The sequence below is a fragment of the Argentina silus genome (genome assembly GCF_951799395.1).
Source record: "Argentina silus genome assembly, chromosome: X".
Lineage (NCBI taxonomy): Eukaryota > Metazoa > Chordata > Actinopteri > Argentiniformes > Argentinidae > Argentina > Argentina silus.
The window spans coordinates 13,053,802-13,069,468 of NC_139653.1; the positions used below are offsets into that span (position 1 = coordinate 13,053,802).

The following is a 15,667-nucleotide window of genomic DNA, read 5'->3' on the forward strand; positions in this document are numbered from 1 at the left end:
TCTCTACAATTGAGGGATTATTAGTATACTTTATTATTAAAAACATTACAAAAAAGAGACAATCCAGAAAGTGTGCTGATTAACAAAGACCTGTGGTGTAGTGTGGTGAATCTATTAAAATACACCTATTTGCAATAGATTGACCAATATTCTATATTTGCTTGTGGTGTGCAGTGATTGCCACTCACTTCTCATCTGCATGTGGAATTCCTGTACTATACATGATATTAACATGGCCATGTCACTTCTAATTAAGCACAGCAATTATTTCTGGAGTGAGAGTTCACATACAATATGAATATGATTAAATTGAATGATTTCAACACGCCTGACTATAAGCCTGTTTTGATTTTATAACAGATATTTAGCTGGCTGGGCTGCTTTGTGTTTTCTTTGCATGACAGGGGCTGTTTCTTTTTACAATATCAGTTACTTTATTTGCAGTTGGCACTGTTTGATTCATCCAGTTTCTGATGATCCATTATCTTGATTGTTTTTTCAGCATTATCCACATTTCTTATAAGAGTCTCAAGCCTCCTCTTGATTTTTTTCTGATCCTCCAAGGCGCAGCTGATCACTATGCATTGGAATTTTTGATCGATAGGAACAGGCGGTGCCTCGGTTACGCAGGCAGCGTGCAGTGCCATTAAACGCATTCTGGCACTGTCCATGTTGTCTAGTAACTTCGAGACAACCTCATCTATTAGGGAGGTGGCCTTTTGTAACGCATCCTCCTGCTGGGAATTTCTTATGGTTTCCACTGAAATTTCAACAGTTAGTGTTCTGCCCAGGAGACGAGTGGCAGTCAAAGCCAATTCTTCTCTCTCTCCTAAACAGAGACAGAATAGCACAGGATTAGCATAGCAGATAATGCAATAAAACAAAACACCGACTTGGATTAATGGATAAAGTAAAGACACTGATACAGAGATTATAATTATATGTAGCAATGAAATCCTTACAAACATACCGTCACATATGTTGCGCATTTCTTGACTATTCTGTATAGACTGAATCATTTCCAGTAAAGACTCCCTCTCCTGTTCCATTGCAGTTGCAGATTCGCGTAAAGCCTCCACCCTGAAACAGATTCATGACAAGAATGATACATTGGGATGTATTATGATTGAATGCTAGTATGCTTCTATGTCCATATACCTTTCCCAGTGTTTATTTCTGTTTTACTATTTGCCTAATTAGGCTACTAGGTCATTATTATTAGTATTATTAGTATTTGTTTTATTTTACAACTTGACAGCTGTTTGAGTTTTATCCTAGAAGACATCAGTAAACCAGCTCGTGGCCACATTTTACTGAGCACAGTACCTGGCCAAGGCTACAACAACATGATTCCGATGTTCTCCCACCCTCACCTCTATGTTTAGAATCAGACAGATTCGCGTTTTCAAAACCAGCTGTCGCACTCACATGTGGTCATGTACACATACATTTATTAAATACAACCAAATTCGATACTAGTCTAATAATTCTATGTAATATCTAATATTTATATATTAAGTGTTATTATAGTGCTGAAAAATGGCTAGCCTACCTTATTTCCACATCGTCCAAACTTTCAAGTAGTCGTCCTGAGCGATCTGCCATTGACATTGATCTGCTGAACTTGCCTTTAGAGGCTTCATTCATTTTCGCTTGTATTTTCGCTTGAGCCATGATCAGGTATTAAAGTAGTCTAAATGCTATATTCCCGGGAGACTCGATTTCAAGACACCTAACTAACGATGGTCCTGAGAGTGCAGTCGGTTTCACTAACGGACAGCGCCCCAGAGTAAACATTTCCAAAAATGGTCTGGAACCTCCCTTAGCTGTTCTTACGGACCCCTCTGAGTACACTTCTGGAACATTGTAAAAGGGTGGGATTCAGCAATGTTTTAATCTCCCTTTACTTGACAATTCCACATCCAGACAACCATGGGCAGTTCAAAGAGAGAAACAATGAATATCGTATTTATTTCGCATGCAGAATTTATTGTAAATAGTACTTAAAATTGTAATTTATTGTAAATAGTACTTAAAAAAAATAAACAGTGCAAACATAATACAAACATAAATCATTTGACAAATGACATTCCCTGAAAGTAACATTTCCTTATCAGAAATCAAGAACACTTCTTTTGAGAGTCTCCTCCATCTCTGTGAAGACACGGGGGTGGGGGTGGGGGGGGGGGGGGGTGCAAAACCGAGATTCACGTTAATTCAACATTAGGCCTACATGCAGTACATACAAGTTTACACACACAACAAACATAATACAAGCAGCAACAATTCAAGCAGTCAAATCCTTTTTAATAAAAAGGGGAACTTAATATTTTTTAATACTTTTTCACAGTATACAGGAGACATGCAGATTAGAACCCTGGTCACTAGGGGAGGAATACATGGGCCCTGTCCAGAAACAACCCCTAGCACCTTTACCCTAGCCACTTGAGGATATGAAGGATTGGACCGACAAGCAAGATTCTGGACAGGGTCACAGTTCCAATTCAGAATCTATGACACCAGCGCACCACACTCTATGGTGGATTCTGGTCAGATCCTCACCTCTGCTAAGAGTCTTCAGTTAACAAAAGTATTCTGACTGCTTGACTGGGCTTCGCTTAGTGTGTCTGCATTTTTCAGTGAGAACAAGTCTTTTAGACCCTAACAATGTTGTGTCATTATGAGAATACAAAGACACCCATATATCTATGACAAAGTGCTCACACGACTTTCCACAGCAATATAAATGCACTGATTATCTGCATGTCCCAATGTGCATTTACATTGGTTTGATTAAACATACTCACACTGACGTTATTCTTCAAGCATGTAACGCTAGCAGAAAAAAAAATGTTTATGAACAAGATGCTGTACAGCTACAGAGACAACCTTTTTGGCACTTCAATGAAGCAACATGCCAACCCCTAAATGAAGTGGAAATGAGATGTCCAACTTAACATTTGTCAGTAAAAGGTTACACACCAATATCCAAGTCTGTTGACTTCTTCGCTTCTTCTGCACTTAAAGCCAAGGCATGCCTCATCTCCTCATCAGATTCATCTGGAACAAACAAAACCATGGCAAAACAGAAATTACCATTTTAAAAGGCAGCATTTTCAGGAGAGCTATGTATGCGTGTATGTAGGCGTATGTACAGTAGTCTATGTACCTTAAATAAAATGCCTATTACAAACATTGTGGAACAGGTAGGAAGACAATGGCCTAAAACACACCTCCATTGGAATCCATGTCTTTTTTGGCCTCATCTGTGTTCAAAGCAAAGACGTGTTTAACATCTTCAAACTTCTCAGCTGTAAATAATAATAATAATAAAGAAACAAACTAGTCAGTTGGAAGTTAATCATGGAATCCTATGACTGGAATCCTAATCCTATGATTTGAAAGCAGACTTGCCATTCACATCTGTTTTTATCTCCTCAGCATTCAGTGTCTTGACAGTGGAAGACGCTGCCTTCTCTGTCACACCTCCAGCCCTGGAGCTCAGGCAGGGCTGCAGCGGGCAATGATGAGAGTGGTAGTGGATATGGAAACTTGGTATGTCCTTATGACTCTCCTGACAGAACCCACACACTACATCATAGGTGTTCTCTAGCTTCGAGGCAGTGTGTCTGGTACGTAAATGGGTTTTTATCTGGGCATAGGAAGGCACCTGTATGTCACATGCCGAACACACAAAGCTGGTTTTGCCCTCACTGACTATCCGTTTAAAGCATGCTGTGAAGGTGGCCTTCCTTTCCTCTTCACCCTTTTTTGACGCCATGCATAGACATTCAAGGCTTTTACTAGTTGTTGCGAGTTGACAAGTGTTTTCAGCCACAGAGGGTGTATCCACCTCCGGCTCATCCATACGGTAGTAGTCCTCACTGTGCAGGCTCCTGTAGTGCTTCTGGAGCTCCTCTTCAGAGTCATACTGTATGCTATCACAGAGCCCACAGAAGTAGCGCATCTCTATTTGGTTGCCATGCTCGTTCACACAGTGCCTGCGTAATGTAGCCTCTTTGAAGAACTTCTGTGGGCAGTGGCCGCAGACAAACCTCTGGAAACTGTGACTGCTCATGTCTCTGCAGTGCTTGTACACAGCTGATTTCGAGTCAAAGTAGTCCTCACACATCCTGCACACCCACCTCTCATCCTGTTTGGGGGAAGGTGTCTGAGTTGTAGTGGGCAGTACCCTGGACCCGGTGGCAGCACTAGGTGTGCTGCTGGTGGATGGTTTGGCATAGGGGACAGTAGCAGGCTCCTCCTTAGGTACTTCTCTCTCAGTGAGATAGGTGTGTCCACTGTGGGTTTCTGACACATGCAGTAAGATGTCTTCTTGCCGCGGCATGTCCACGTTACACACCCGGCAATGGAAGAGGTAGTTGGAGAGATGAGCACCGCCATGAATGCGACACATGTGCAGTCGAGCAATGGAGGCCTCAACCATCTGCTTGCCACACACACAACATTGATGGAAAATCTGGTTGGCTGCCAAAAGGTGATTTCTGGCCGTGGCATCCTCTGGGAAGCGCAGTCCGCACTCACAGAACCACGCCAATACTGATCCTCTCTTTTGCCCAGTGCTGCCATGTACACCTGGACCAAGTCTCTGGCGCTTGGCTGGGGATCCTAAAGAATCATTCTTCTCTGTGTCTCTCTTCTGAGGTTGGGTTTCAGGCCCTTTGGACTGTTCAGACGGTGGCAGCACTGTGGCCCTCTTGGCGTGTTGTGTTTCACAGAAGTGGCAGTATTGCAGAATTGCCTTTTTAATGGTACTGTTGACCTCCACTTCATGCTGAGTCAATTCTTTGTGCTTCTGAACTTGATCTTGGTTGAGAAACATTTTGCGACATGGAGAGCACTGGCCCAGCAGTGGCAGCTGTCTCATGACCTGCACCACAGTTTTTTCTGACTCAGCGATAGCTCTGGCCAGTCTACACTGCACACTAGGGAGAAAAACAACAATGATCATTTGTAAACAAATGATTACAAGCAAATTGATGCAAGGTGTGATAAACCTATATCTGCCAATTAAACTACATTTTTATTACATGAAAATAAACAACATGCACACGGTACATACACAAACTTACTTAAAGTGCGCCTGTGCTTCCATGTGGGATTTCAGCACCTTTCGGCATGCTGTACACCTGATCTTGAACACTACATCTTTACATAAGGCAATGAGACGATTCTTTGCGTAGCTCGGGATAGGAATTGGCAATGCTGTTCCTTGAGTTTCATCTATACATAAAGACAGCAAAAAATGCATTGTTGTTGTCTTCAGAGGATACAATGTAATAGCCTAATATATCTTAGTACTATATATATATATAAAATAAAAGATGTACAGTAGAACACACAGTTATGACTTCAGACTCACCACTCAGGGTGATGGATTGAGAGAAGTGGTTCCTGGCAGACATATGCTGGAGGCACTCATCCCTTGTGGTGAAGAAGAGGTAACAGGCAGGGCAGGCAAAACACACGATCGACTGGCAGGTCTGAGTGCTGGCATGCCCCTCCGCATTAGACGAGGACACCTAGTAAGGAATTGTTATCAGAGAGCTCAAACCTCACCCTGCATCTCTATACTGGGATTTTTTCCCCCAGTAGTACTATAACATAAAAAATAGTGCATCATGTGTTTTTACAAATGTCCTTGATACCAGAGGGTGATTAATGAATTGTTTTTAGAGACCAAACCAATAAAGGTCACTGAGTTCAGCTCCAAAGCCTGCAGGTGGCAGTGTCTTCCCCTTCTCATTATTGCCATCAAGTGCATATCAAAACGAAATGCTGCCCTCTGCTGCTTGATAATCCAGACACAAGCAGTATTTTCCAAATGTTGGTCTACAAATGAAACTCACTTTGAATTTGTAAGCAAATCTAAAAGCAACAACAAAACATGTAAAGCTGTGGTGATATTGTGGAATGTAACAGCTGAGATCAAAAGCTAACTTATCCCAAATATAGTTTACCAGACCTTTGACTTCAGGTGGGACTTCCACACCTCCTTGGATTCAAAATGCAGGCCACAAGCTATGCAGGCACACAACTGAGATGGGCTTCCTTTCAGGTAAATGGTGGGGTCACAAGGTGAGTGGTCAAACCTGCAAACACAATAAAGGCTTTCTGTAAACAATGCTCATTGCTCTATTCCAATGTATGTTGTAATTACCTTAGAAACCACATTGAATAAATAGGTTGTTACATGCAATTACTAAAGTATTACAATATGTAGCAACATGTTAATACAATCCCCCAAAAATATCACCTTTTCAAGTGCCCTTCAAGGAAAAGCACGTTGTCATAAACTCTACCACAGTTCATCACTGGACAGGTATGTGTGGATGAGCTACTGGTGGGGAAAGAAGCAGGTCTGTGCCTCCAACTAGCACCAGTATTGAGTGCCCCAGGTTTCACACCTGAGTACAGACAAAGATGGGATAAAATCCTGCTTATCTATCAAATTAAACCTACATTTGTAATAAATAATAATTGTTAGGTCCAGAGCAGAAGTTGAAAAACATTGATATTTAGAACTGCACATTTGGCATGATTGCACTGAAATTTAATCGAAGCTTATGATGTTTTCCAACACATTCTTAATTTCCACTCAGAGTAACTACCTTACCTGGCATCTTTAACCACATGTCCACACAGCACATTGCATTATAGCTTTGTCCATAGCCAGAACTGATTGCCAGCTGCCCCTGTCCATGGGCTTTTTGAGTGATTAGCTTCTCCTGAAATGAGGCATGTAGAGACAGGATCACTTTTACAAAGAGTGTTGGCATGCATGACTTACACAGGTGAAAACTTACGCAATGTTGCATTTTATAAGGTTGCTGGTAGACCAAATGGAATAGCATGGTTGATGTTTATCTAGCATGTAGAGGGGGACCAAATAAAACCAATGGTTTACTGATGATGAACACATGTGTTTAAACTTGGAGTGTCCCTTACCTTGAAGGCTTTGCATTTATCTGCTCTTTCCTGTTTCTCCACAGCCACTTGGAGAGCCAGTCTGTCCAAAGTAGATGTGACTTGTGCCTTCTGTCTATCTATCTCATTTCCAATCTTCAAAGTGAAAGAAATGGCAAAAAAACAAGTCTTATCAAATATTGTCTGTAAAGTGAACTATAACACAACTTTTTAGACCAGCCCTAAGATTAAATCGTATAATTAATTTACCACACTCACCGTGTCTACCATGGGTGAACGTGCATCATCTTCACTATCACTCAGTAAATCTATGCATTCCAGTACTGGTCGGAGTGCACCCTCCTGAAACGATATAGAATAAAAACAGAGCCACTCTCAAGTGCAAGCACTACATCTGAGATAAGTAACAATGTGATGATAAAAGGGAAGAAAGGCTCCGACTAATCCCTGTAAAGACACAAAGCGATCATAATCTTTCAGCTATTAGATACATGAGTATCAAAGATTCTACAAGACACATAAGCAGTATTGGGGCCAATTAGCTCTGATAATTCATTCAATATGAAATTAAAATGCGGAAAAGGTTGACTAGTAAGCTAAATGATACACCATGCTCCAAACTTTGTTGCTTGCTCTGAACAGACAAATCACTCACAGACACAAACTCCACCTCATCTTCGTCGTTTGCTTCAGTCGAGGCGGACATTTAGGAAATCTGAAAAATAAACAATCAATTTCAATAATTTGAACTCTCAGTCACCACTCTCTCTCGCTCGCTAACTCTTTGACCAGGCAGGTGGTATTATGATGGCTAGGCTATTCACTTGCTATCAGGAAAATACTGTTGTAGCCTAGCCTACTTGACAATCTAGCTAACAAGTAAGCTTACAGGAAATAATGGTTATCGAAATAGGTGCAAATAATAGTAGAACTATATAACTGTGTATTATTGTTATTATTAATTGAATACACAAGTGCCAAAACTCACCGATTTGAACACTGATTCGACCCTCAACAAAAAACCCCGACGCACCGTCGCGCGTAGTGATTGCGTGAGCTTCCTTTTATGCTCAGTCTGGGATTTTGAGTTCTAATGATAACCCACAAGAGTGTCGCATACAAAAGTAAGAACCAATTTGGCCTAATCGACTTTTTGTAATAGAAATTATTTTCTACTTTGGTTATTGCAATAGTTCACATATTATAGCCTATTTTTGGCCATGGTGTGCGGCTTTGTTTATTAGCCTACATTAGGGTTAGTTATTGACTTTTAATCATGAAAATATATTTCATATGTGTCAAAAACGTAACGAGAGTTTTAAGATCAAACTAAGTCATCAATAGATTTGTTTAGCAATATGCCTTTATTGCATGCAAACTAAGCTACAGGCTGCGTTATGCTATATCTCCTCTGGCGTATAGGCCTAGGTCTATTTCAATAAGGCTTAATTAGGCTAGTTAGCCTACACTAATAAAGCTAAGCCAACATGTGTCAAATATTTCATTCGTTTTGTGGCTGATGATGGCCTATAGGCTACGGATTGTTCATAGTAGGGATGACACCTTTAAAAAACTCGTCGTCTGCAGCATCATGATGTGCTGAGCTCAGATGCAGAACCTCACTCCCCCTGCACTGCAAGAGCTGTAAAAAAAAAAAAAAAAAAAGAAGAAAAAAGAAGCTTTCTGCTGAGTCATGGGTTGTTACCATACATTATTGAAATCAATAGACTTCAAGGATAGTCTGTCTGTTTTGAGATGTGATTAGACATTCACTAGCCTATGTCAATACAATCATAGATACGCTGTCTGCATCTAGGGCAAGAGCAGAGCCGACTGTCGGTGCGCAGGAGGGGCTGCCCTACATCGCATCTTATGATGATTGCTGCGGCGTTTTTGGTCTTATTGAGACCATATAGTATTCAATGCGTTTTGCTATTATTGCTGCTTTTGCTAGGGACTATTGCAACAATACTATTTTTCTGTTGCTGGCATCGCAAGCTTCGTAACGGGAAACATCCTATAAAATCTGTGCTCTCAGGGCGCTCAAGGAGTCGCGGTGAGTAGTCAGCATCTCCTGGCAGCACGGAGCTAATCCACCCAACCAATGCATGTAATTCATGGAATATTCTCTCCTTTTTACACCATGACCTATATGGGAAATTTTAAAGCTATTTATCACAGCTGAATTGCCATTCCATATGGCAGACTGAACAGTAGGCTATATAGGTACTACAACTGCAGTATCTAACTACATATATTGTATCTAGTCTTAGTTGTTTCATCTACCTAATGTTTATAATTTAGGCATATACAAATCTTAGTTTGGCTAATTAGCATTGGTGGCATCTGGAGAGTAGGCCTTGTGACATGTGGGATGTGTTTGATGGAAATCAGAGTATGTTAGAACATTTTTCATTTGTCCTAGAAGCTGGTCTCCGAACGCATCACTTTCGATCAGAGGTAATCATTGGTTTTTACTTCTGTCAAGGTCATAGTATGTAGTCTATTGTGTCTTTTAAATAAACACTTAAACACGCGAAGGTCGTTTTAGTGGCCTATGTAACTTTTCATTTAGCATATTCTACTTCAGCATATACTTTTTTGAAGTTACAGTGTTGGTGCTTTATTGTTAGGATCCTTGAAATGCGCATTGCGCATGTGTGATCTACAAATAATGTGAGTGATTCTGCACTTTCTGTAGCTTGCTCATTCTTCTGCGAGAATGATGCACGTTCTATGCAACAACATATTCGCATACAACAAATTCAGCATTGAAATATAACTTGGAATTAGCTAACACCAATCATTTAACAGTTTACCATAACCCTGTCCTGAGTCGAGTAGACGTAATGCATATATTTTCATCAGTAGGCCTAATAGTGTGATCCCTAATGCTAAATGGATATCATTAGTAGTTCACTGCCTCTACGATCAACCATATTCAACGCTGATTAATCAACACGTATTTTCTCTTTTTTGAACGTGGCGTGTCATTATAGGGCTTCAGGCACAGTCCGCGCCATGCCAGGAGGAGCGCACGCGCTCGGGTTGCAGAGGAAAAGCCTCTTGTCGAAATTCCCGAGAGTGATCCAGACTCATCAACTAGTGTGAGGAAACGCAAAGTGAAGAAGAGAGTCCTTCCCGAATTTTACCACTCAGTACAAGTCACCCCAACACGCAAACCCGTAGGTATTTGCTTGACACGTATAATTGCAATGCCAACCACAATAATGTATCCATTCTCAATTAAATCTGCCACGGTCAGTGATTAGGCTACACTCTAATAGTTCTTCGACTATTCCTGTAAGAGAATCCAGAATGGTATATACACTCTGGGAGAATCCTTTGACTGAAGAACCCCTTTGGATTCCATGTGGAACCCTTTTGTGGTTCCATGTAACAAACAACTTTTCCACTGATGATATGGAACCCAAAGGGGTTTTTGAAGCCGATTTTTTTGTATTGGCTCTATAACCTCATTCTGAGTGTACTGTACTATTAATCTTTTCATCATTTTCAACTGAGTTACAAAAATATTTACAGGCTTAGGCCTATCCACCTCTCTTACTTATTTGTCTTTGTAGACTGGTATTTGAAAAGCTATTGCAATTTTTATGAACACATAGGTTTTTAGTGAAGCCCTCGGATTTATACAAATGGTGCCCAAATGGTGCATGGTGCTTGACATGCCTTGAAACATTTGGCAGAATATCTTTGCCATAATGTTGCTGCAACTGAAGCATGCATATGTTTATGACATACTGTAGTCATCGATGCAACCATATACTCCACTGTAAATGCCTTGTTTAAAATAGTATTGTGCTTGCCAAAAGAAAACAAAAGATAACAGGATGTACTGTATGTAGACAAAATGATTTGCATGGGTGCTTTTGCGTGTGTCTTTATTTTCCTCATATGCCTACAATTCTTTTTGCTCAGCAACTGGACATTCAAGCTTTAAGGGTTCAACTAATCAAATGTTGTGTCATACAAGGCATGGAAATTGATCTTATGGCATGTTGACTAAGTCCTTGTAGGCTACATTGTTTCAAAGGTAAGTGTGCACATATGACCGAAATGTCCAAGCCATGTGTAACAATTACTAACAGACATGCCTATGTTAATACCAATGTAGTGTGTCACAAATAAGGATGTTTGATATATGCAAATACAAACACATAAGGACATTTCAAGAAAGATAATGAAGAGTGCAATAAGTATGTTGGAATTTACAGTGTCTATAGAAAGTCTACACCCCCTTTCAAAATGTTCACCTTTTGTTGCCCCAAAGCCTGGAATCAAAATACATGAATTAATAATTTAAAAAAAAGTCCTACTGATTTACACACCCAGCTGGACACTTTCAAAGTGAAATAAAATTTAAAAATGTTTTCATTAATTTATTAAAAACAGAGAAATACCTGTTTGCAAAAGTCTATACCTCCCTTGCTGTGGCTCTCCTAAATTTAGCTCAAATGCAAAAATGTTATTCCATTAATGTTATTACTTTACTTACTCAATAAGTTTAATTGAATCCATTGAGTGCAATGATGACTTTTTAAAATATATAACCTTGTCTTTGCAGGGTCCCTCATTTGAATAGGAATCAATTACACACTCTGTTGATTAGGTTGTCACTAGAAACTGAGCAAATGGAGAGGACCACATCTGCTCAGGACTGCTACCCTGAGGCCTGGGGAGACTTAAAAAATACCAAAGAAATTGGTCTACATAACCAAGTTATGAAAATGTGTTTCTTTGGTTTTACGACAAAGCATTACATTTAGTGCAAATCCAGCAAACGCAAATGTTCTGTGTAAAGAATAGTGGTAGCTGCATCATGTTATGGGTATTCTTGTCACCACAAGTGACTGGGAAGTGTCAGGAATAAGAGAACATTTAAATGGTAGTGACAGCCTAATCAAAACAGTGTGCCATTGATTCCTATTCAAATCAGGGACCCTACAAAGACAAATACAGTGCCCTGCGTAAGTAATGGGACAGAAATCCCAACAAACAGTTATGGTGAGGTTTAAGTACAGATTCTCAGCTTTCATTTGATGGTATTTGTGTACATATTGGTTTCACCATTCAGAAATTACAACACTTTTTGTGCATAGTCCTCCTATTTTAGGGTACCAAAAAGTAATGGGACAATTGGCTTGACAGGTGTTTCTGGTAAGTCTGGTATGTTCTGTCACATCATTTGTGCAGGCATAAGAGAGCTGTCAATATGTATTGATGCTAGGCTTTGGAGTCTGCTATTGGTGTCTGTCAACATGAGGACCAAAGAGGTGTCAATGAAAGTCAAGGAAGCCATTATTAGGCTGAAAAATCTACAAAAAAAAGACTTCCACAGAGGACGACCAAAGAATGCTCACCATAATTAAGAAAAACCTCAAAACAACTGTCCCACAGATCAGGAACACTCTCCAGGAGGTAGGCGTGAATGTGTCAGAGACTACTATCTGCAGAATACCACCAGCCAACTAACCAGACGCTTCACTGCAAGGTGCAAACCACTAGTTATCCTTAAAAAGGATGGTCAGGTTACAGTTTTCTAAAAAGTACCTAAAAAGCCTGTAGAGGTCTGGAAGGTCACTTGTGGACAGATAAAATTAATATTATCATGGACCAGAGTGATTGCAATAGGAATGTTTGGAGAAAAAAGGATCTGGCCAAGATTTACAGCATACCACCTCATCTGTAAAACATGATGCAGGGGGTGTTAGATTTCAGCATGTATAGCTGCCACTTGAACTTGCTAACTTGTTTTAATTGATGATTGTAACTTCTGACGGCAGCAGCAGAATGTGTTCTGAAGTGTACAGAAACATCTTGTCTGCTTGAGTACAAGCAAATGCCTCCAAATTCATTGGATGGCGCAACATCATACAGTAAAACAATGACCCAAAACATACTGCCATAGCAACTAGGGGGTTTTTCAGGGTGTGAAAGTAGAAATGTCTTGACTGGCCAAGTCAATCTTCAGATTTAAATCCAATTGAACATGCATTTAATTTCCTGATGATAAGATTTTAGGCAAAAAGACCTCAAAACAAACAAGTGTCTGGTGGTGTCAATGGGTCAGCAGACTTCAGGCAGTTATTGCATGCAAAAGTAAAACTAAACATGAGTGCTTAATTTAGACATTTGATAAATCTGTCCCTTTTCTTTTGGGTACCCTGAAATAGGGGGACTATGCATACAAAGTGTTGTAATTTCTGAATGGTGAAACCAATATGTACACAAATACTATCAAATAAAAGCTCTACTTTAACATATTGTTTGATTTAAAATCCAAACCTTTGGAGTATAGAGCCAAATGAAGAAATGCTTCACTGTCCCATTACTTACATGTACACCTTATAGTCAGATGGTTCCTTACCCTGAAAGTACATGTAGTCCATGGGCCAGGAGAAACTGTAATTCATGGTTCAGTGTTGTTTAAATAGCCACTAATTTAAGTTAACTATAGCCACTGCTAACACAAAAATTGGGTGTGAATGGGATTGAAGAGACACATTTTAACATTACATGGCCAAATCAACTCAAATGAATTTTCTGTCTTGGTTTCTTTGAGGTGATTTGGCCACAAATGTTGAACTTTGTCTCTTGATCTCATTCACACCCATTGATTTTTTGTTAGCAGTAGCTGAAGTTATCTTAAGTCAGTAGGGGCTATTTAAGCAACTCTGAACCATGGATAACAGTTTCTATACAGTTTTATGGAATACTTTCAGAGTAAGGAACCATCTGGCTATAAGGTGTAAACTCAATCCAAATACATTTGGATTGAGTGATGAAGCGTGTTCTCTAGACTAAGTAAATTAATTTAATCTTGTTTAAAGTCAGTGTGTTGTTGATGGTTTTGCTGTGGCTATCCTGCCTGAAGCTCTGGAGCCTAGTTTCTGTTGAAAGCTATCTGTTTGAAGCCAATTGCTGTCAATCTCCAGTGGGAGGGCCTGAAAGTATTCTGCAAGGTATTTAACTCCTACTCACCTTGCGCTAGGACTAAATACATTTTGGATTGAGTGGTGAAACCTGTCTGGTTGTTAACTGATAGTTAGGTGGGTGGGGCTACAACCCTGCTAGTCATCAGTAATTACAGAATTTGCATTTCTATCCTGACGGTCTAAGAGTGACAGCCTCCTGACACAAAGAGGAAGGAGTCAATTTGTGGAGTCCATCGAGGAAGGCCAAACTACTAAGTATTTTTATTCTATTTAACTCTTTTTTCACTACTCTGAGTGTATTGAGAGCTACTACATCTTGTATCGCCCACAAACCTTCTACCTCTATACCGGCAAATATCACAATGTGCTTTCTCCCAATTCCTGTTATTTCATCCCTCAGGAGGACACATCGATGCTACACCTCCCCTCGCAACCATTCCAATCTAATCTACCCACCATGCTCAACTGACCATGACCTCACTGTCGCGGGAGGACTGGAACTGCCAGTCAGCAGTCCAGAAAGCAGAGGCTATCTCAGATTACGCCTGCTTCATGTCCTCCACTTCCTTGCCCTCACAGAGACATGGATTACACCGGAAAACACAGTTACTCCGGCAGCCCTCACTGATGCCCACTCCTTTTCTCATTCCCCTAGTCTCTCTGGTCGAGGGGGAGGCACAGGACTCCTCATCTCCCCTACGTGGTCACATAATGTTCTTCCCCTGTCACACTTGTCCATATCCACCTTCGAATTCCATGCTGTTTCTGTCACTGTCAATCTTCACATTGTCGTTATCTATCATTCACCAGGTCAGCTTGGTGACTTCTTAGATGAGATGGATGTTCTTCTCAGCTTCTTCCCTGAGGATGGCACATCGCTCTCACTACTGGGTGACTTCAACATCCAGTCAGAGAAGCTTCACTCGTCTGGAGTACTTGACCTTCTCTCCTCCTTCGGCCTTACCTTGTCCCACTCTCCGACTCATAAGGCGGGCAATCTGTCTTCACCAGATTCTCCCATACCTCCAACCTTACTGTCACCCCTCTTCCAGTTTCTGATCATCATTTTGTATCCTTCTCCCATCCCCTCAAATCCACCCCCTCCCAGTCAGTCTCTACCCACATTGTATCCTCTCGTTGCAACCTGCATACCCTCTCCCTCACCGCTCTCTCTTTCTCTGTCTTATCCTCCCTACCCTCTGTTGAATCCTTCTCCCTTCTATCCACTGATGCAGCCTCCTCCACCCTCCTGTCCCCTATTTCCTCATCATTTGACTCTCTCTGTCCACCGACCTCAAGGCCAGCATGATCCTCTCCACACACTCCTTGGCTGTCTGAAACCCTGCAAGCTTGTAGAATAGGGCTCCTGGCAGCTGAGAGGAATTGGAGAAAAACGGGCTTCCCTGATGACCTAAAACCTCTCTCTCCTCCTCAACTACACCTCAATCCTCTGCCTCTGACCCAAGGAAACTTTTCTCCACAGACACTTGTGATCTCTCGCCTTGACTACTGCAACGCACTCTTAGCTGGGCTCCCCGCCTCCGCCCTCAGGCCTCTGCAGCTCATCCAGAATGCTGTCGCCTGTCTGGTGTTCAATCTCCCCAAATTCTCCCTTGTCAACCCCCTCCTTCACACCCTTCACTGGCTCCCAGTAGCAGCTCGCATCAGATTCAAGACCCTGGTGCTCTCCTACTGGGCGGCAGAACAGACCCTCTTGCAAGCAATGGTCAGCCCCCAAACACCTGCCCGATCACTCTGCTCTT

The 15,667-nt window shown here is 41.1% G+C and overlaps 2 protein-coding genes across 5 annotated transcripts; both read right to left on the reverse strand.

The window, feature by feature from the left end:
* Positions 1–78: 78 nt before the first annotated feature.
* bag2 (BCL2 associated athanogene 2) lies at positions 79–1,735 on the reverse strand. The gene is made up of 3 exons (XM_083696346.1): positions 1,553–1,735; positions 971–1,080; positions 79–829 (listed from the first exon to the last, which is right to left on the reverse strand). The coding sequence occupies exons 1-3, from the start codon at positions 1,672–1,674 to the stop codon at positions 435–437; spliced, it is 627 nt and encodes a 208-aa protein (XP_083552472.1). The 5' UTR covers positions 1,675–1,735; the 3' UTR covers positions 79–434.
* A 234-nt stretch (positions 1,736–1,969) lies between these two features.
* On the reverse strand, positions 1,970–7,979 carry znf451 (zinc finger protein 451). Of its 4 annotated transcripts, none has more exons than XM_083694891.1 (13): positions 7,937–7,979; positions 7,604–7,663; positions 7,207–7,290; positions 6,970–7,083; positions 6,638–6,749; positions 6,278–6,428; positions 5,987–6,113; positions 5,384–5,543; positions 5,094–5,244; positions 3,415–4,946; positions 3,234–3,266; positions 2,983–3,060; positions 1,970–2,154 (listed from the first exon to the last, which is right to left on the reverse strand). In XM_083694891.1, exons 2-13 carry the CDS (start codon positions 7,652–7,654, stop codon positions 2,114–2,116), a joined length of 2,634 nt encoding a protein of 877 aa, XP_083551017.1. In that variant the 5' UTR covers positions 7,655–7,663; positions 7,937–7,979; the 3' UTR covers positions 1,970–2,113. The 4 variants fall into 4 exon arrangements, 2 of the variants coding, with proteins under 2 accessions (XP_083551017.1, XP_083551016.1); XM_083694890.1 differs by having other exon boundaries at positions 3,234–3,311; XR_014554900.1 differs by having other exon boundaries at positions 2,136–2,154; positions 3,170–3,266.
* Between the last annotated feature and the right edge of the window lie 7,688 nt (positions 7,980–15,667).